This window comes from Betta splendens, chromosome 2, assembly GCF_900634795.4.
Source record: "Betta splendens chromosome 2, fBetSpl5.4, whole genome shotgun sequence".
In the NCBI taxonomy this organism is placed as follows: domain Eukaryota; kingdom Metazoa; phylum Chordata; class Actinopteri; order Anabantiformes; family Osphronemidae; genus Betta; species Betta splendens.
In genome coordinates, this window is record NC_040882.2 from 306,603 (window position 1) to 328,223 (window position 21,621).

Below are 21,621 nucleotides of genomic sequence, written 5' to 3' on the forward strand. Positions count from 1 at the left end.
GTTGGTGGACAGGTTAGGTTTCTGCTTTAGGGTGTGTATGCGGGAGGGTGGGGGGGGGGGTTAAGGGGTGCAACCAGCTGCTGAAACCAAGCAAATCTGTTAAGTAAACAATCGGAGCAAAAAAATAAATAAATAAATAAATAAAAATAAATAAATAAATAAGAAGCATGGATGTACCTTAGGCTAACACATTCATAACTAAACAATTTTTGTACTGTGGTTTACCTTGGAGATTAATACTAATACCAATAATAGTGCTAAGGTATGTGCACATACTAATACAAACATATACATACAATATACATACATGTGCATTATTATACATATCCCATACTACTTAATAAAAGTCATGACATACAACACCACAAATTCCATATTCACACATTATTCATATTGGTAGTGATAAGTATCAATAATACTTACAGTTGGATTTGGAAAGTGTCCCACTACAAGGTTAGTAAGGCTGTAGCTTAATATTATTCACCCAAAGGGTGAGGCAGACGTTGGTGCATGAACAATGCCACTTGTGGAAGCCAGGGTGATGTGAGGGGCTCCGCCCCTACGCCCATCCAGCAAGCAGAGGAAAGAATCCTAGCAGCCAGGGAGCCCACACACCTTCAGTTCCAGGAGGGCAGGTGTTGCAACCCAAGCCGCCCACACAGAGCCCCCCAGGCAGAGCTGCAGCAGCCACAGAGACAGCACCCGAGGCCAGAGTGGGCCACCGGGGGTCAACGCTGTCCGCCCCATGAGAACCAGGGGCAAACACTCCCCCCGGCGGGAGGGTCGGCTTGAAAGAGTAGAGCCCGAGGACCCACGGTCCGTAGGGAGGCCGCCAGAAGATGCCCCCCGCGCCCAGAGTGGGGCCCGCCCCCAGTCCACCACCCCCACATGGGCGGAGCGGGGCCTACCCCATCGGCCCGACCTCATCCCCTGGCGCTACAGCGGCCTGCAGCACAAGGCCAGCAATTGGTGGGGTCAGCAGAAAAGAGACCACCCAGGCAGACGATCATCGTACCCCGGGCGAAAAACCGGACCCCCCACACTTCAACCGCACCACACGCATACCAACTCACACAAATACAGACGCATACACCCACCCACATGTGCAACACACATCATCACATCAACACACACACACACCATAGACTCTCTCACAACAAACTAGTCAATCATACGTGAACCAATGCACTCTCAGATACATTCTCGCATCCACACCATTCGCTTGATCACATTCGTGGGGAGGGTAGGTCTCCGGCCTGCCGTCCATGTGGCCCCAGGCAGGGACCGCAGCTCCTCACGAGCCCCGACCAACCCCCCCAACCCGGGGGAGGCAGAGGGCAGCAGAAAAAGGTCCCCCAGAACCCTGCAACCCAGCTGTGTGTGGAACTAAAGTGCACTGAAGGTGGGTGACACCTCCAGGAGCACAACCGCTGGCTGACGGTGTGTCCCCCGGACAGTGCCCCCCCTCGCCCTAAATGTCTTTTTGCAGTTAAAACTGGGTGGTGATCTCTCCATCAGGGCCAGTGGCCGAGGCCACAACTGGCCTCAGCCCCAGGCCCCAGTGAAAGAGCCCACCCCCGGCCCTAAATGTATGTGTATGTAGCTAAGTATGAGGAACTTTGGGAGATACCCAATTCTCCGGGGGGTCCAGCAGACAGAGCCATCAATGGGAAGGCTCCGTCTACTGGCCCCCCCGGAAGAAGCCCCCAGATTCCTGGACAAGTGTGTATGACTAATGCAATTAAAACTGCAGAGCATCCCACTTGGAAGGGACGGAACCACTTCCCAGTAGCCCCGGTCCCTCCATCAGCAGGATGCCCCTTGCAGACCTAAGTGGATGAATGCGGGGAAATGTAGTTGGGAAGCAGAGCGCCAGGGTCCGCAGAGCCAGGTTCCTGACTGGCAAATAACCACCTATCCCACCACCCCCCACAACCCCCAGCCAGGAAGGGACAGCCGAGACCCAGGGACCGCAGTACTACTGCCCAGGCGCCACACGCAGCACAGCCAGAGCCATCCTCACCCTTCTTTCACACTTACCCATTCTCTCGCTCAAGTATGCCCATGCTCGCCCCGTGTAGTGTGACACTCAAACCCACACACATACTCTGCGGTTGTGCATTGAGGGCCAGCCTCCGCCCAGGGCCCAATGAAGGTTCTAGCCTGAGTAGTCCGCCAACCCCCCCTGCAACAGGCCCGAGCAGTTACCAGAGGGCGTCGGACCGCTAGGGCAGGCAGCGCCCCACCCGAGCAGGGGCAGCGCCCCAGGGGAGAGACACCCCTCCGGGCACAGGCAGGCACCCCCAGAGGGAGTCCCCCGGAAGCAGGTCACCCAGGTCTCCACCCCCAGGTCCGCCCCCGCACACCGGCAGGGAGGCCCGCCTCCGGCTCCCCGGAGACAGGCACACGCCAACCCTCAAAATGGTCCCACCCCGGCACAGGGCCGCCGGTCTCAGCAGCCACCACACTCCCGCCGCAGGGGACCCATGCGGCCAGCCCAGAGTCCACCAACCCGTTGTCCAGGTTCCTTAGGCAGGCAGGCACCACCAACCACCAGTCACCCCCCCACCACTGTGCCAGACATGACGCAGCACCCGAGCCCCACGCATCCTTACCTGGAAATGGAATCAATCAGAGTATAGTTTTGGTCATTGATTTGATGAAGCAGACAATGTGTCTAAGGTGGTATAATCTAACAAGCTGTTCAGGTATTGAGTAATGCTTAATTTTTTTTAGTTTTCCAGTTCATGAGGATGATTTTCTTTGCGACACAGAGGGCAGAAAGAAGTGTGTGTGATGAGTTTGTCTCTAGATCAAGCCCACTTAGATCTCCTAGAAGACAAAGTGCAGGGGCTGCTGGGATTGGACAGCTTAACTGGGTTGACAGGTGTTCACATACTCTTTGCCAAAATTGCTGCACAGGTGAACATGACCAGAATGCATGTAGGAATCTATCTGCTGTGTTATCTGTACAGTGAGGGCAAATATTTGAGTTTGTGAGACCCATTTGGAACATCCTTTGTCCTGTATAGTGAGTTCTATGAAGAATTTTGTATTGTATTAGTTGTAAATTTGTATTTTTTGTCATTCTGAATAAATTAGAACATATGTTATTCCAGAACGTGTAATTAGTGGTGATATTGAGATCAGCTTCCCATTTAGAGATCGGAAGGCTCACTGTCTGGTCTACATTGGAAATTAAGATATAGATTTTGGATACTGTCCTTTTCCCTGATATATCAATAAATCGCTCTATTACTGGTGGTGGTTGCATGTGGATGGCAGTATTCTTACTTTTTGCATTAAGTATTGACTTTAGTTGTTGGTATTCTAAGAAATTGGCACTAGTGATTTCATAGTGAGACACTAGTTCTTCAAAAGAGGTAAACTTGTCTCTTGTGAAAACATGTTTCAGATGTGTTATCCCTTTGATATGCCAAGTTGGAAAGTGTATTGCCTTTTTGTTTTGTATGATGTCTGGATTGTTCCAGAGAGGTGTGTTTTGGCAAAGAGTAAGCGAAGACCCATTAATTTTAAGAAACCCCCACCAGGCTTGCAGAGATGCTTTTATGCTAATGTTCTGGTAACAACTATGATGTTTAATTTTGGTGCTGATAAAGGGCAGATCTGCAACTTTAATATTTCCACAAAATGTTTGTTCAATGTCTATCCAGGAGGAGTCTGCTGGCATGGGTTTTATCCATTTGTGGACATGGTTCAGTCTATTGGCAAGAAAATAGTGGTGGAAGTTAGGTAGTTCTAGGCCGCCGCAGCGTCTGGATTTTTGAAGAGTTTTTAAACTAATTCGTGGTGGCTTGGTTTTCCACAAAAACTGTGAGATGTAGGAGTCTAATGTCTTAAACCACGCCTGGGCTGGCTGAGTTGGAATCATTGAAAATATGTAATTAATTTTTTGCAGGATCATCATTTTTATGGTGGCAATTCTTCCCATAAGTGAAATGGGTAAGGACTGCCATCTTTTGAGGTTGGCTTCTATTTGTTTTAATAATGGATTGTAGTTTAGATCAATAAGCTCTGATAGCCTAGACGACAATTCAATGCCCAAGTATTTAATGTTCCCTGAATGGAGTGTGGTAGAGGAGATGTTATTCACCTTAAGGTTAAGTGGTAGCACTATAGATTTGGTCCAGTTAATAGAGTACTCTGAAAGTCCTGAGAATTCATCTATGAGGCTGATAGTTGTAGGAAGAGACGTCTGTGGCTCCAGGAGAAACAGTAACACATCGTCAGCATATAAACTTATTTTATAATTTACTGATTTGGTCGATATTCCAGTAATTCCTTCATGCTGTCGTATTGCTGCGGCTAGAGGTTCAATAAATATTGCAAATAGTGATGGGGACAGTGGGCAGCCCTGTCTTGTCCCTCTATGCAGATTGGGGAGATCTGGTTGTTTGTTCTGACTGCAGCGTTTGCTGAGTTGTATAATATTTGGATCCAGTCTATGAATGTTTCCCCAATGCCGAATTTGTGCAGAGTGGCTAAAAGAAACTTCCAGTTTACTCTATCGAAAGCTTTTTCTGCATCTAAGGAGACGATGGCTGACTCTAGTTTATGGATGGTGACATAATCAATTAAATTAATTAGTCTGTTCATATTGTTTGTTGACTGTCTACCTTTAATGAAGCCTGTTTGATCAGAGTGAATTATATATGGAGTGATTTTTTCTAATCTTCTAGCAAGTGCTTTACACACTATTTTTAGATCTACATTTATTAGTGAAATTGGTCTATAACTCGATGGGAGTGTAGGGTCTTTTCCTGGTTTTTGGAGCAGGCTTATGAAGGCAGAATTCATATTTGTGGGTAATGAATGTTGTTGTTTAATTTCAGCTAACATTTTGTAAAAGCTGGGTGCCAGCATGGACCAGAACTCTTTATAAAATTCAGTTGGGAATCCATCTGGTCCTGGAGCTTTTTTATTGGGCATCTCCTGCAGAGCTTCATGTAGTTCTGCCAAAGATAACAATGATTCTAGAGTTGTAGATTGTTCTTCATTTAGCTTTGGCAGTTCTAGTTTATTCAGAAACGCCTCTATGGCTGAGGTGGGTGGATCTATTTGGGACGTATATAACTCTTGGTAAAAGTTTTTAAAGGTATCATTTATTTCAGGGGGATCACGAGTAATGTTGCCTTCCTTATTAGTTATTGAATGGATGATTTGTTTCTCTTTATTATTTTTTAATTGGTTAGCTAGAAATTTACCACATTTATTAGCATGGTCAAAGTTCTCCCAGCGTAATTGGTCTATCTGAAACTGAGTTTTGCAATCAATTATATTATTTAATTTCAGCTTTAGATTCTTTAGGTCTTCTAGGACATCATTGGTTGGAGAGGCTGCATATTTAATCTCTAGAGATTTTATTTTTTGCTCTAATTCTAATTCAAGTAACATGTCCTTTTTTTCTTGTGTGATGAATATGAAATAATTCTACCGCGCATAACTGCCTTCCCAGTCTCCCAAAGAACACAGGGTGAGATTTCCGGTGTATTGTTGATTTCTATAAAGGTTTTCCATTCTCTCCTGACATAACTGATGAAGTCTTGATCATTGAGTAATGATGTATTAAACCTCCAATTCCTGGTTGATGGTGTGGCTGTCTTAATCAACGAAATGGACATTGGTGCATGATCACTGATTGTGATAGAGTGAATATTGGTGTCAGAGACATCTTGTAAGACTGAGTTATTTACTAAAATATAATCTATACGGGAGTGAGAGTGGTGAACTGGTGAGAAAAAGGTATATTCCCTGGATGTAGGATGAAGAGAACGCCATGTGTCACAGAGACCAAAGTCATTCATGTACTGTTTTAAGGTCTGTACTGATTGCCAGTTCCTGTTGCTCACAGCTTTGCTTAGCCTGTCCAACTCCGGGTTAAATACTAAATTAAAGTCCCCTCCTACTATAAGTTTGGAACCAGAGTGAGCAGACAGTGATGTGAAGAAGCTGTGAAAGAAAGAGGGGTCGTCAGCATTAGGGCCATACACATTAGCTATGCAATTTTCAATGTTTCCTATCAAGATATTAATGATTATATATCTCCCTTCTGGATCTACAATGGTATCGTTATGCGTAAAGTTAATCTTTTTATTTATCAGGATGGCGACCCCTCTTTGTTTAGAATTGTAACCGGCTAAGTAAGCATGTGGGAACTCTGCTGATGCCAGAGTGTAATTTATAATTTTGGGAATATGAGTTTCCTGTAGTAAAACAATGTCTGCTTGTAGGGTTTTCAAATGGTTAAATATTTTAAATCGTTTCTCCTTCTTATTGATTCCACGTACATTCCAAGTGACAATCTTCAGTGGTGTCATATCTTACCTGACTGCTGTGGATCACTAGTCTTGTGTGTATGTAGTGTGACAGACTTTAGGTGTGTGGCTAACCTTAAGTACCTGTGTATTCTGAGTTGTGTGTTATCTATGTATGTGCACGTGTTTCCCCTGTGCAGTAGATGTTTGTGTGTGGCTGCTGGAGGGCTACATAGCTGGCTGACTACGTGGAAGAAGAATAGAGAAAAGGATGTAGACAGTGTGGAGTGAAAGTAGGTGAAGGAAAAAGAGTAAAGGGAAGGAAAATTAAAGTGAAAGGAAAGTGAGTGATTACGTATGGTGAGCGCTTTTCAAAGTGAGTGAGTGAGTGACATTAGAATGACAATAAACATTTACATGAAACATCTGCGAGAGAACGAGTTTGAATACTGGATGTAAAGTTATAACACATAGTTGCATTGCATCTATTATTTTTTTAACAAACCTTATACATTAAACCATTGTTTTTACATACCACCTGCTAGTACAGCCACGGAGTTGCTTCCCGGTCCCGGTAGAGCTCTCCGTTGACGTACAGTTTGTCGACGCTGATGACAGCCCTGCAGCCTTCTGCCATGAACCTCTTACGGATGGGGAACAGTCGGCGGCGGCGGTCGAGGATCTCCTTGGGGAACTGGTCGTTGACGCTGTAGTCGGTTCCCTTCAGCTGTCTGCCCCGGCTCTTAACCAGTTCCTTCTGCTTAAAGTCATGAACCTTGGCAACGATGGGTCGGGGGCGCTGGCCATCCGGTCGTCTTCCTCCAAGTCTATGCGAACGGTGGAACGCCATCTTGTCGACAACTTCCGCTGGAATCTTCATCTGTTGTTTAATGAAGTTTTTAATTGTGGTTTCAGTGTTTTCCTCTGCCTGTTCTGGAATCCCCGAGAACACCAGGTTGTCCCTCATGCTGCGGGCCTGCAGATCGATGATACCTTCTTTTATTTTTTTATTTTCGGCTGCTAGCTGAGCCACATCCTCCGTCAGGGACTGCACCGTTCCTTTCAGGGCCTCGTTCTCGGTGGCGAGAGAAATCACCTGCTGCTGGCTAAATTCCAGGGAGTCGCGGAGGGCCATAAACTCTTTGTGGAGGAGTTCCACTAGCGCCAGACGTGCGTCGAAGCTTGATATTTTTTTCTCGATTGACTCCAGGATGTCCATGATGTTTTTATCCGCCGAGCTAGCTCCAGGTGACTCAGGTGAGTCAGACGGACGGGAACGCTTGTTGGGAGCCGTCTCCTTTTTCCCCATTACCAGACGCTCGAAGCACTCGTCGATATACTCGAAACTTTCTTCGGTGTTATCCAGAATGGTAGGGTGGTTGATTATTTTCCGTAAAATAAGGTAGTTATTTATTTAAATTGGCGGATAGTTTGTCGCGCTGTTGTTTACTACCGGTGTCGCGCCGCCTTGTTGAATTTCTCGTGCTGTTCTCGAAGAGTCTCGCGTTCTCTCACAGCATCGCGTCTCCTGTTGTGAACCGTGTCTGCCTACCTTCACTCTTGTAGGTCACCTACCTAGTGTTGACCATAGCCAATTCCATCCTCTTAGCAAAGTTACACCAAACCTGCCGATCACCTCCTCATCACCTCTGTTCCCCACTACCAGTTTGTCAGCCTGTATCTGAATCATTCTCAACCACCTTTGGAGGTGTGTCCCATTAAGACTTTGGGACTTTCAGCTGTACTCAGCTCAGGGTGCTGGATTTGGGGTGAAACCCTCCATGCATTGTAAGTCAGTGGCTTCCATCTCTTCCTTTGGCCAGCTTTTTACGCCAGCGGGGAACCTGATGACCGGGAGGGCGTAGGTGTTGATCGCCCAGACTTTGTTCTTCCCATTCAGCTGACTTCTGAGGACTTGCCTTACCCTTTGGAGGTACTTAGTGGTTGCTGTTGTCCTTGCGACCTCTTTGTGGTTACCATTTGGCTGTGGGGTTCCAAGGTATCTGTAGCTATCCTCCACATCTGCTATCTTGCCTTCTTGTAGTTTTATGCCCTCAGTCCTGACTACCTTTTCTCTCCTTGCTACCATCTGACCACACTTATCCAGTCCGAATGACCTTCCGGTGTCTTGGCTGTATATCCTGATGGTATGTATCAGTGAGTTTGATATCTCATTTGCTCTTGGCATACAACTTGATGTTATCCATGAAGAGGAGGTGGCCGATGGTTGCGTTATTCCATAGTCGGTAGCCGTAACCAGTCTGGGTATTAATCTGGCTGAGAGGGGACAGAGCATCTCTTTGGTATACGCCACACTTGATGTTAACTTGAGCAATTGGCTTGAGGTTTGCCTCTAGGATTGTTTTCCACTTTCCACTTTGTCTACCAGTAGCTGGTGTTTTGCTCCCCTGGTGTTACTACCAATTCCTTTCTGGGTACTACTCATATATTAATACATGTGCCTGCTTATCTACTATGACTTATAGGAGCTTCCATGTTGTGCAGAGGCAGGTTATCGTAGTTGAATGGGACTGCTCCCTTCTGCGGGTCCTTCAGGATCAGGACTGTTTGGCCTACCGTTAACCATTGAGGGTGAGTTTCATCCACTAGCAGCCTGTGTCGCCAGGCACTCATGAAGTGAGATTAGCTTCTTCAGTCAGTAGGCATGGATTGTGTCAGGGCCTGGTGTCGTCCACCAACCACTTGGCATTGCTGTTATGTGATGCCTCCTTCTGCCATATGCCTTTCCCGTGTTCTACAGTCTCCAGGCTTGGTGGGTCTGCTTTCATGTTTTTGAAAGCACCAAAGTCAAGGGCATGTTCCACATATCTTTGAACACCTTCTTTTTTAAAGGACAGACTGGAAGGTCCTTCTATCGTTGACTGACTGTTTTTTGAGAACATTAAAATGCACAATGCTACAGACAATTACAAAATAATAGATGAGCATGCATGGACTCCCCTGAAAGTTGAGACCCTAATTCTGTAAAATTCTTAGAAAGGACATGCAGCTAATAAAAAGGATTCACCATGTAACATCAAAAGCCATATGTTTGATGTTTGAGCCAAATTTGTGGTTAATGCATGTACAGTACATAAAAATCTAATTAAGGGAAAAATCAAGGCAAAACAATAGCAACATAAAATGCAACTTAAGCTTTACAGTGGGGATATTACAGTATATGATGATTATAATATATTCATCCTCCTCTATTACTGTACATGTCAAACTATCTGCTGCATAAAAGATCTATTTTGTACTCCTTCCATTAATATTCTTAAAGACTATATATGTAATTTTTTGTAATTAGGCTGGCAAAAATATGAAACAGATTTTATACTGGTTGTCTGCTAAGTTGGAGCATGAAGTCATTTGATTAATCTGCCTCATCAATTAACTGTGGCTCTATTTAAAATATGCAGAACGTCCCGGAGATCATTGTCTATTTCTTCTTTCTTCCTATATTTAACAGAATCATTTTATATTTCCGTTATGTTCTGCACCCTTGGTGAGGAAAAATCCGAACATATATTTATTTTTACCTTACAAATGTTTACGTTTATTTTCTGCTTCACCTGAATTTGACATGAAAAGTTAAAACCATGCACAAAATGATACAAAACACACAATCAGCAGGTTGATTTTCATAAATTATGGAAAAATAATTAGGTGGTAAGCAACGTTGCTCCACACCAAGACAAGACCTTGGTTCAAGTCCTGGGTTCAGCCAGATGCCTTTCTTCCTGGAGTACATGTTCTTTCCACTATACCGTACAAGAACATGCAGACTGGAGACTTCTTACACATTAATATCCTCTGCAGTTTGGTAGTCCAGGAGCGAATAGCGGCCCTGCCCTCCTACTCCTGCAGAGTTAATAGATGCTTCCTGGTCTGAGAGGGATGATGAGGCCACATTGCCTTCATGCAATTGCTCTGGTGTGAAAAGAGAAGGGCTCCACCGGCGGCCATCCAGACCCAGATGTGTGCTGATCTGAGACAGCCCCAGACTATTCATTTGGCCTCTTGCTTGACCCTCATATATCTCTATTGAGGTTTTTTTATACCTGGAGCAAACAGATAATTATTAAATTCAACAGTGAATACATACAGGATATTTTAGAATAAAAAATGAAATTATCTTTGTTCAGTCTATGAAAGAGAAAAGGCAATTGCAGCACCATAATAACACACATTTGAATAATTTTAATAATTAATATTTTCTAATTAATTTAAGGTGTGTGTGGACTCACATTCTCAGCAGTAAAGAGGATAGAACCACAGAAACGGATGAGGCAGCCATTGCAGCCGAGCCCATCCAAGGTTGTAGCACAAGGCCAATAGGCATGAAAACACCTAGAATTGGCGGATGAGAGGCCAGTTCAAACTGTTTACCCACTTTGGAGTCCAAATTTTTTTTATCCTCTATGTAAACAGTTACCTGCAGCAACTGGAATTCCTAGAAGATTGTAGATAAGAGCAAAGACAAAGTTGATTCTTATCCTCCTTACTGTCTTCTGCGACAGTTCGATACTGGCCACCACATCCAGCAGATCATTCTAGAAAATGTAAAGAGCTTGAAGTCAGACAGCCTGAAGATGTTGTCATATATCCAGACAAGGCATCACCTACTCGAATCAGGACGATAGCAGCTGCTTCAATAGCCACATCAGTACCCGTGCCGATGGCAATGCCTACATCTGCCCGAGCAAGGGCTGGCGAGTCATTCACACCGTCGCCAACCATGGCAACTCTCAGACCCTGTTCCTGCAGCTCTTGCACTTTTGCCACTTTATGCGAAGGCAGCACCTCTGCAAAAACCTTTCTGATCCCCACCTAAGTTCAAATGTCAACTATTTAGCTTTAATTTACACATTTAGCCTTAAAAAAGGGTGCATGCTTTACCTGTGCAGCTATGGCTTTGGCTGTGCGTCGGTTATCCCCTGTCATCATAACCACATCAATGCCCATCCTGTTGAGCGTATGCACTGCTAATGCTGACTCTGCCTTCACTGTGTCTGCAATGGCTAACATGGCACACAAAGCACCTACAGAGTACGCACACACAAAAATGAACCCAGAGTATAGGCAACATACCCCAGTACATTCAGCTGCTGTTGCTTCTTTTCATATTTGTATCCTTACCATCTATAGCTACTAGAATAGCTGTCTGCCCTTTGGTTTCATGGCTGGACATGGCAGCATCCACGTCTGCACCAATGTGGTGGCCATTCCGCCTCATCCACTCTCTGTTCCCAATCAACACTGAGTAAGTCTGTTGTTTGCCTAAAAAAAGAAAAAAATTACAAGATCCATAATATTCCCTCAGGATGAATAGGTACCTAGCAAACCTGCAGACGAGGCCTTTGCAGGAGAGAGAAGGCCACTTTCAGCAGTGGTGACTTCCGGGAGCAGGAAACTCTCTTCACTCTGCTCCTGTAGCAGATGTTCCACATTGGAAACGCGGCAACTGATCCCACATCCGGGGACTGCCTGGAAGTCCTGGCAGTTGCCCAGCACGTCCAAACCCAGCTCCTGTTGAGTTTAACCTTGCATATTTCATCTGAACACACACCTCTTTGCTTTTCAAACACAAATCCACCATACGTACTGCACAAACAAAGCCGAAAGAAATCTGTCTCACCTCTTTACAGTGTTTTGCAACTGCCATGCCCAGCGGGTGCTCGCTGCTGACCTCTGCAGTCCCAACTACCACCAGGATTTTTCTCAGGGGCATGCGAGCCATTTCCCACAACACCAACACACGAGTCACCCGCGGCACGCCATTTGTAATTGTGCCAGTCTTATCAAACATCACCACACCAATCTGTAGAGCAGTGAAGCAGTCATGACTCTTTTTTTATGCTTCTCATGATCTTTCTTGAAAGGCTGCTAGGATTTAGTCACATATCTTTGCACAGGGTTTAAATGTACAGCCAATAAAAAGTATGTCTATATTAAAGAATAAATATGAAAATGAATATGAATATATAATATATTGTATAATATATAATAATATAATATTATAAGAAGTAAGTTGTTGCAAGTGCATTGCCTTATGGGCCATCTCCAGAGGCTCGCCTCCCTTAATGAGGATGCCGTTCTGTGCTCCAACTCCTGTGCCCACCATGACGGCCGTCGGGGTTGCTAACCCCAGAGAGCAGGGACAAGCAATGGACAGTACAGTGATGGAGGCCTGGAAGGCGAAGCGAACAATCACTTCTGCCCTGGAGATGTTCTGGTTATAACCCTGGGAAAAAGACAGCACATCATTACTATAATAATATAATGCTTATGTGTCTGTCTCTGCATAATCTGAATAGTGACATATTCATCATCCGTGTGTGTGTGTGTGTGTGTGTGTGTGTGTGTGTGTGTGTGTGTGTGTGTGTGTGTGTGTGTGTGTGTGTGTGTGTGTGTGTGTGTGTACCAACCGGGAAGTTGTTCTTCACAATGTCAAAGTTGACAAACCCGATTGCAAGCCAGGTTACTAATGTTAGCAGAGAAATGATGACTATAAACGGCACAAAGTAACCACTGAGCCGGTCTGCAAACTGCTGGATGGGGGCCTGTTTACAGGAGTGAGAAAACAATAAATCAAGAACCAACAAATCACTCCAATCTTGTGGATGGCATGAACCATTTTTATTTTATATTCATTATTACTTGTGACCTGAAAATAAAAGTTCAAGGTGCCTCTTACCTTTGAAGTTTGGGCTTCTTCCACCAATTTGACAATCTGAGATAAAGTTGTGTCGGCCCCAACATGCGTAGCCTCCACCAGAAGAGCACCATGGGCGTTGATAGAGCCAGCGATCACCAGACTGCCCACCTTCTTACTAACAGGCATTGGCTCACCTTACAAGCATCCACAGAGAAACATAGATCTGCATGAAGGTGATGCCACTCAACAAAGCAGTTGTTTGTGTGGTTTCTAGTCATCTGATTGTTCAGGTCCTCCTACCTGTGATCAAGGACTCGTCTGCCATAGAGCTTCCCTCAATCACTTTCCCATCAACTGGGAACTTCCCTCCTGGGACGACTTTTACTATATCACCCCTCTGCACCAACTCCACCACCAGCTGCTCCTCACTGAACCATCACACAGAGATATTGTCACAAATATGGATGATTGAATATTTTTATTTAGTGAATCTTGTGTCTCTCACCTAATTATGGAATGCTCAGGTCCCAAAGTGACCACAGTGGCATCAGTGGCCTGAAGAGACATTAACTTGGCCAAAGCCTCTGAGGTTTTACTCTTAAGACATAAGGATGTGCAAAATTTTCTCAATCACAAATGGTTTTAAAGTGCTGAACATTCCTATTGATTATTCAAAATACCTTTGCAACATGCTCCAGCCAACGCCCCAGAGCAATAAACACAAAGAGCATTGGTGGAGTGTCGAAAAAGGTGACTGGACTCTGGCTGGCTTGCTCAGCAATGGCTACAATGAGGACTACACAGGAGTATATGTAGGAAATGGAGGTAGCTAATACGATCAACACATCCATGTTGGCCATGTGGTGTTTCAATGAGCGATACGCCTGAATGTAGAAGTATCGTCCACCAAAGATCTGAGGGCAAGAAAGCTAGCTGAAAGACCTCATACTGTAATAAACCTACAGGAAAAAAACATAACTAGCACAGCTATCTTACATTACCTGCACGGGTGTACATAGCAGGAAGAAGGTTAGGTTGAGAAGGGACAGGCCTGGCAGCACGTTAAGCTCCACAGGCATGGAACCTCCATGTTCCTGGTGCTGACTATCCATCACCATCATGTAAATCATGAGACCCATGACTGGCAGGCCAAAAACAAGGCTAAGCAAGAAGGAGGATTTCCAGCTGGAATGGTATCAGACATGTGTAAAAGTTTCATCCTTTTTCTATGTGACTTTGTACGTTTAATTTTGACATTCACATTTTATATATATTTCCCATTCTAGAAACTAACAAATGCACCTTTTCAAATGAGCTTAAGAGCAAACTACAAGTGTTGTGAGCTGTCAACTTCCTCATATCATTAATCAGATAGGTTGTCCAGAGATTGTGGGATCATGCTCTATCTGGGCTTTATTCATAGAACCAAGTCTACATCGATAGACATAACAATAATATGAGACATAACATAAAATACTGAAAGAAACTGCTAACTATGAACATCTACTGTATAACAGATATTTATTACAGATGGCAGAGTGTTATAAATCTACACTGGTGTATAAATAAATATTCAGGTTCTAGAGAAATTTGGCAAATACATGGAAAATATGGATAAATGTAAATCAATCATTGTTTTTGTGCTCTAAAAATGAAAGTTGGTGAAAATATTAATGGAACATTAATGGACTGTTAAGCTAAATACTTACTGATGAATTTCTTCAGTATGATTAAGATGGTTCTTGAATCCTTTTTCTACCAAACTGGCTTCAAATCCAAGATTCTGCAATCCATCATTATAAGATAAGATAAAGGCTTAAATGCTCAAGAAAGACTCCAAAAGCAACATGTACTTACCTGAATGACCTTGATGATATCCCGTGGCCCAATCACATCTGTGTTATACTGGATCTGTGCTTTTTTAGTTGCGAGAGCAACAGAGGCCCCGAGGATCCCCTTGGTTGTATTCAGTTTGGACTCAATGTTGTGCACACAAGATGCACATGTCATTCCAGTAACCTAAATGTGAAAGATGATTTAAATTCCTTATGCACTTTTATTTACAATCTTCTAATCGTGTAACATTCTATTCTTAGGACTTACAGTGAGGTCCAGTTTCCCATGTGTTACTGCATTGTCTTCTATCAGTGTTGCACCAAAACCCAAGTCTTCTATGAGCTTAATGACAGCAGCAGCTTCTAGGATGCTCGAATCATACTTCACCTCTGCCTTTCCAGACATCAGAGACACCAACACAGAGATGACTCCTGGAAGTCAATATCCATTCACTTTAATATAAATTGAAGGATAAATTGAAAGATTCTCACATTCTTTCTGGCTCGTGGGTTCGTGTACCTTTCATTTCATTTTTAAGGAGCAAATAAAGGTACCTTTTCTGAAATTTCGTTTACAGATCAAAATGTCGAATTTTAAAACCCTGTCTTCAAGCTGAAATCGTATTTTGTTTTTACATTTTTTTTTAATCATGAGAGTCGTTAGTTGATCTGAGCTCACTGCCATTGACAACTTCTCCAGTCAAATCTTCGATGTGTGACAGAAAAATGGAGAGCTACGTTATAAAATAACGTGTCAGGCAGGAGCAAACTACGGCCCACAGCCAACACAGGGGAACCGATGCAGATCAGCAGGACCTGCTCTGACCCTCCATTGCCTGATAGGCTGAGCTGAGTGAAAAGAAATCCAAGCTGACTTCATTCTCCAGACATGTTAAGCATGTATTTCGCTCATTTCCTCACATTAGCCACAGAAAGAGGTGACAGGAAGCACAAAGAAATAAGGAAATGACAGGACGATCAGCACAGATCCTCTCAGATCTCTGATTCAAAAAGACTCTTTAGCTGACGTCTGTCCCCTCTCCAGACTCTGAATCGGATCAGAGGAGCCGCAGGTGGAACTGATCGATTTAAGTGGAACAGGCTAAGTCTCTTGAACGTGCTGATCGTCTATCGAAAGATAGATTTGACCGTAGAAGAAGTTGCTAATGGCAGTGAGCTCAGATCAACTTCCGACTCTCGTCATTCAGTAAAACGTAACAACAAAAGAACGATTTCAGCTGTTTTAAAATTCGACATTTTGAATGAAACGAAATGTCAATGAATTTTCATAACCAAATAAAATAATGAAAAAACGGCACGTTTATTATTATTTTATTTGGTTATGAAAATTCATTGACATTTCGTTACCCCATTAATCAATTGAACGAAAGGTACACAGACCCTCGTGCTTCTTCCACCTCCTCCATGCAAAACATAACTAATAAAACAGCTAATAAGTCAAAGCTACCCCTCTGTTTGAGCAGGGTCTTCTCAATGTTGGCAGCACAGGACGCACAAGTCATTCCCTTTACACAAATGAAGCATTTTTGTACTTTAATATCAGAAGCATTGTAATAAAGGCTTTTAGAGGCAGTATGTAATCCAGTGCCATTGTTGACTCCTGCCTGACTGGTCGACTGGACACCAGAAGAGTCATAGAATCCAGAGCTGACTGGCCTGGACCTTTCATGACTCTGGATACGCTTTACAGGTTCTGGGACAAAGAGGAAGTTAACATTAGTTGTTGATGCTTGTCCCAGTCAAAGCAAGTCAACCAACCATCTCTCCTACTAACTAAGCCATTTCATAGTTAAAGCATATTCACTGATATTCAGTTGAGATTAATCAGAAATATTCGCAGCAAATTGGCAAAAACATAGTTATGAATTAAGAAGCCAGAAGCCTGAAGAAGTACAAAAAGCTAAACCACTTTCTGCTTTAAAAGCCAATAAGTTCAATTTAGCTAAAACTTAACATCTGAAATTGAACACGGTACATGAAAGTCTCTGCTCATAATCTGCTTGAGTAAATTCCTCACTTTGGCAAGTTGAGTTTGTCATTAAATACAACAGGAAAGCCTGGGTCAGTTGAAGAGCTCTGCTAGTCATACTTCCATGGTAACCAGTAGAAATTGCTTTAAGGGGACTTTGTGGTACCCTGTAGTCTGAAACCAATGATCTGTTTTGGGAATCTACTTGCGAGAACATAATGAAAGTGTTTATGCACATGCAAAGAAGTTCTTCAACACTTCTGGACTTTGCTTTTCTACATTGATCTTCAGGCTGTAACAGTCCTATCAGTATGCATACTATATAGACAGATATCTTATATGCATCTCAACATATAGTGTGCAAGCACTGGGATTGGAAAAAAATGTTACCATGACAAGAATGGTGGATATGGTATGAGGGCCGTGCTAAAAGCTTTAAAAAAACAGCTCAGTCATCCACAACCAGACTCACAAATGATTTTCACCATTAACAGTGAATACAAAAACTCAAATCAAAATTTCTCTTCTGTACTTACCTTTAAGTGATGCATCAAAGCCCATGTCCTCAATAGCAAACCGGAGCTGTTCCGGCTCTGTGAGGCTGGGATCGAAGGATATTGTTCCCTTTTCCTCCTCAAGCGACACCACTACCGACTGCACTCCTGTCATCTGAGACATCCTCCCTTCTATAGATTGCACACAAGAGCTGCAAGTCATCCCTACAATCCAAAGTGTTACAGTTTGTGCTGATAAATTCACTGTGTCCCTCTGCCAATTGGTAATATCTTGTTCAGATGGATAATCTGTGGATAAAGTGGCATCAAAACCCATGTCCTCAATTTTGTCTCTCAGCTCCTTTGGTGAAAGCACAAGAGGCTGGAATACAATTAGTGCTGCTGCATCTCGGAGGGACACCTGAATATGTGAAACACCTGGTAGCTCACTAATCTGTCGCTCTATGGACTGGACACAGGACTCGCAGTGCATACCATCCACCCTAATCTGCACTGCTGACTCCACACTACATCCAGTAGTCTGTAGCTCCAGGGCGATCTCTTTGGTTGTGATAACTGAGAAATCATAGTCTACTTTGGCCACTTTCCAGGGTAAGGCCAAGCTGATGCTGATTACTCCATTCAGGCTGGAAATCTTGTTGTGGATAGCTTGGGCCTGCTGCTCCGAATTGAGTCCGTGGAGTATGAATGCTACCCTGGAAGCAGCTTTGGGTGGAGGGTAGAGCTCAGTCTGGCTTCCATAATCGTAGGCCAGATTTTCAAGGCCTTGTTTCTCATGGTTCCTCTTGTTGTCCTGAAAGGATGAAGCGATTGAGTTTAGTTCATTTCCAGTTTTGTTTAATTTTTAGTTCAAAGTTTGTACAGTTATTCATAAAAATCGGCCTTCTCTAACATAATCCTGGATTCAAACTAAAAGTCTAGAACATTAATATATTCACTTTTCATTATTAAAATTCTGCCATGCTGTCAGAAAGTCTTAAAAAGATGTGAATTGGTGTAGAAAATCTAGCATCAAAATCTAGCTAGTTTGGGGACATGAAAGCGCATGATCCCTTCACATAAGCCTTGTAACATGACTCAGCTCTGTGGGACCAGCTCAACAGTCACTGGTCCCACAGATCTGAGGGGATCAGTCAACTACTTAAGTGTTTTGCTTTATAGAATACAGTGCAGTGTAAATGTATGAATAAAGATTTGTAATATTACAAATCTTTCATTCAATATTTATTTATGTCTGTATTTATGTGTATTTGTATATTAATTAGGTAGGAAGCCCTGAGCCTATTTTTAATTAGGATTAGTTCCATGGGTGAGCTGTACTGCTTCTACCTTGCTAAAGGATCATGCAGTTACTTAGCTACATTGTTTGTAAATGTGTTGTTTTATTTAGGTATTTGTTTACATCAGTGTTTGTTTTATTAATGTATATATTTATTGTTGGGCGGCACGGTGGTGCAGTGGGTAGCACTGTTGCCTCATAACAAGAAGGTCCTGGGTCGATTCCCAGATGCGAACAGAGTGTCTTTCTGTGTGGAGTTTGCATGTTCTCCCCGTATTCGCGGGGGTTCTCCGGCTTCCTCCCACAGTCCAAAAACATGCATTACTGTAGGTTGATTGATCACTCTCCATTGCCAATAGGTGTGAGTGTGTGTGTGAATGGTTTTTGTCTATGTGTTGCCCTGTGATGGACTAGCGACCTGTCCAGGGTGTACCCCAACTCTCACCCATAGCCAGCTGGAATAGGCTCCAGCACCCCCCTGACCCTGCTTATGGGATAAAGCAGAATAGAAGATGGATGTATGGATAATTATTGTTTTATTCAAGCCATTTTTACTTTCCTATTTAGGAAAGTACAAAAGGAGTTTAATAAACTATATTTAAAATAGTTAATATTTCTGTTTAACTGATTCATATAACTACCAACTACAGTAAGTCGACTAGGGTTGTAAGCAATTTTTTCCCTAATAGAGCGACATTTTCATAATTAGCTTGACTCTTAAACTACAAGACAACTCTAGATAGCTGTTTCCACATCTCCCAGTGAAAGATAAACACTGTTGCTGAGTTCATGAAAACTTATCAAATGTTCAAAGTGCAAAAGTTCCCTAAAAAAATCCCAGGTGGCACATGAACTCGAGTATTTCCCAGAAACGTCAAACTTTTCGGTCCTGTGTTTTAAACTTTGTGTTTTTGCTGCAGCTCATCATGTTTACTCTCTAAACTGTGTGCATTTCATGGTGTGTTTGTCTTTTACAGTCATGACCAACCTGACTATATAATGTAGAGCTGTAGAACATTCACTAAAGACTATGTGGAATAATTTGTTTAATAAATCAATGAACCAATGATCAATCAGTTTCAACCTGTTTATACTATTCAGTTGGATTTATAATATGCATATGAATTTAATGGCAACATGTATAAGCTTTGATTATTGTCCTGTTTTATGTGTACTTTATTTAAAAATATACAGTTTTTACATACAGCCTCATTGCCTAATACACCTTCTATACATAAGTTTTATTCTATATTGTTTAATGTTGTTCGTGCACCATTTGAAAATGCCTAATATCATGTAAGAACTGCATTACTTTTTACCAATATAGGACATGGAGGGTTAAAGGTAAGTTACAGAAATTGTGTTATTTACTGTGAAGATCTCAGAAAACGCTCATTTTAGATATAACAAATCACAAAATGAAGATTAAAAATCATAATTTTATTAGAAATTTGTTTTGATATGATTTGTTAATATAATGAAAAACAATAATGTTAAATTAACATTTTCACAGCAAATAACACAAATATTCTGCCTACTTTTATTTCAAATGCATGCATTGTGCCCTTTTGTCAGGTGTATACTGTGTATTTATACCTTAAGTGTCAAGCAATTGTAAAATGGAAAGTAATCATTGGTAGCCACTGCACCAACCAAATGTATGCACTGAAATATTCCACCTGTCTACGGTGGCGGAACATCACTGATTGGATTCAACGTTAAGAATTAAAATCAATCCAAACAAATTAGCTGAGAATAGATTCAAACATTTACTGTAGTTGACAAATTCTTACTTTCATTTAATTCATTGTGTATTGCTAGTAATGCACCTGTGGCAACACTTGACACTGTCTTGTGCAACACTTCCAGACTGAATGACTTGCATTGTTAAATGACTACATAAAGTGCATTCAACCTACATACTAACCATAGCATAGATGTTACAGCTGATGCATGACTGATTTTCATGTTTTATTTCCTGTATAACCTGACAATGCAACACTTCTTTAGCTGGTAACAGCTCTAAATTAAACAGAGTACACATATAAACCAAGATATTACCATCAGTCATCTTCCTTTGTAGTAAAATGCAATACAATACAGTAACTTAGACTAGTGGAGCACAGCCTGAGATTAAAACAGTTGCAGTTGAACCACTGCATGTTTGCAATACTGATTCAAATGTTATTCTCTCCAACAATAAGTCATTAGGTTAATGTTTCTGACATTTGTCAGAAAAAAAAAACTTTTGACCAAGGCTTGAGCCTTAATATAGAATAATACTTAATTAAAACACAGTGTTTCCAGACTTCACTCTTTTCATTTTACCTCCACTCATATGAACAGATTTCGAGAAAGGGTGCCTATGGGCCCAACAGACTCCCCCTCCCCCGACTGCCCCTGACTGAGGTTATTTACAATAACATGACCTGGTATCAGTATGAACTGTGTCCTGTTTTTGATTCCTCGTCTACTGCTGATGTCCATAAAAATGCCTAAGTGTAAATAATAAACATGGGTGTGTTTATAAAAACAAAATGAAGGCTCCCATGATAATCATGTGGGGCTTCAAGGAGTCAACTGCACCTCTTTCTAGTTGTTTTAAAATATTTTTTACAGAATCACAACTAAGGTTACTCATGAAGACCTGACTTTACATAAAAACTTGTGAAAGGACGTCGGCTGCAACTCTCCGCAGGCCTACCTGCACCTCCAGCGGCTGCGCGCAGGGTCTCCCGCACGAGGAGTGGGCGCTACAGGTACAGTCCGGCTTGCAGCTGCATTCAACCATACAGATCTGCTCCGCGGCAGCCTGCGACGACCTGGAGACATAGCTGGACCGACTTTTGGGCGACTTCGTCGAAAACATGCTCGACTGCTCCGGTGTGTTTGGCTTATCTTCCCTATCACAAGGCAAAGGTCCACAGCTCCGGACAGTTCCTGGAGATAAGCGGCGCGCAGCAGAAGCTCATAGTCTTTTTTTTTGGAGTCTCGGCTGTGGAGGTGGGAGCTTTGATCAAAGGGGGCTCATGCAGACTGACAGAGAAAAAAAACTCCCATCACATT

The 21,621-nt window shown here is 42.8% G+C and overlaps 2 protein-coding genes across 3 annotated transcripts in view; both read right to left on the reverse strand.

Annotated features, from left to right (window-relative positions):
* LOC129604858 (uncharacterized) overlaps positions 1–8,389 on the reverse strand; it is a 175,683-nt gene extending 167,294 nt beyond the window's left edge. Inside the window, exon 1 of the mRNA XM_055512973.1 lies at positions 6,811–8,389. Coding sequence (XP_055368948.1) covers positions 6,817–7,584 — 768 coding nt within the window. The 5' untranslated portion in view covers positions 7,585–8,389 and the 3' untranslated portion in view covers positions 6,811–6,816. The remainder of the gene's footprint in view (positions 1–6,810) is intronic.
* A 1,417-nt stretch (positions 8,390–9,806) lies between these two features.
* On the reverse strand, positions 9,807–21,571 carry atp7b (ATPase copper transporting beta). 2 transcript variants are annotated; one of them, XM_029129029.2, is made up of 21 exons: positions 21,260–21,571; positions 17,298–18,069; positions 16,240–16,485; positions 15,040–15,203; positions 14,794–14,955; positions 14,646–14,719; positions 13,938–14,121; positions 13,617–13,850; positions 13,442–13,533; positions 13,237–13,364; positions 12,976–13,130; positions 12,707–12,841; positions 12,328–12,522; positions 11,917–12,099; positions 11,624–11,807; positions 11,418–11,558; positions 11,178–11,320; positions 10,905–11,108; positions 10,714–10,831; positions 10,526–10,628; positions 9,807–10,339 (listed from the first exon to the last, which is right to left on the reverse strand). In XM_029129029.2, exons 1-21 carry the CDS (start codon positions 21,422–21,424, stop codon positions 10,075–10,077), a joined length of 4,047 nt encoding a protein of 1,348 aa, XP_028984862.1. In that variant the 5' UTR covers positions 21,425–21,571; the 3' UTR covers positions 9,807–10,074. The 2 variants fall into 2 exon arrangements, with proteins under 2 accessions (XP_028984862.1, XP_028984881.1); XM_029129048.2 differs by lacking the exon at positions 16,240–16,485.
* Positions 21,572–21,621: the final 50 nt, after the last annotated feature.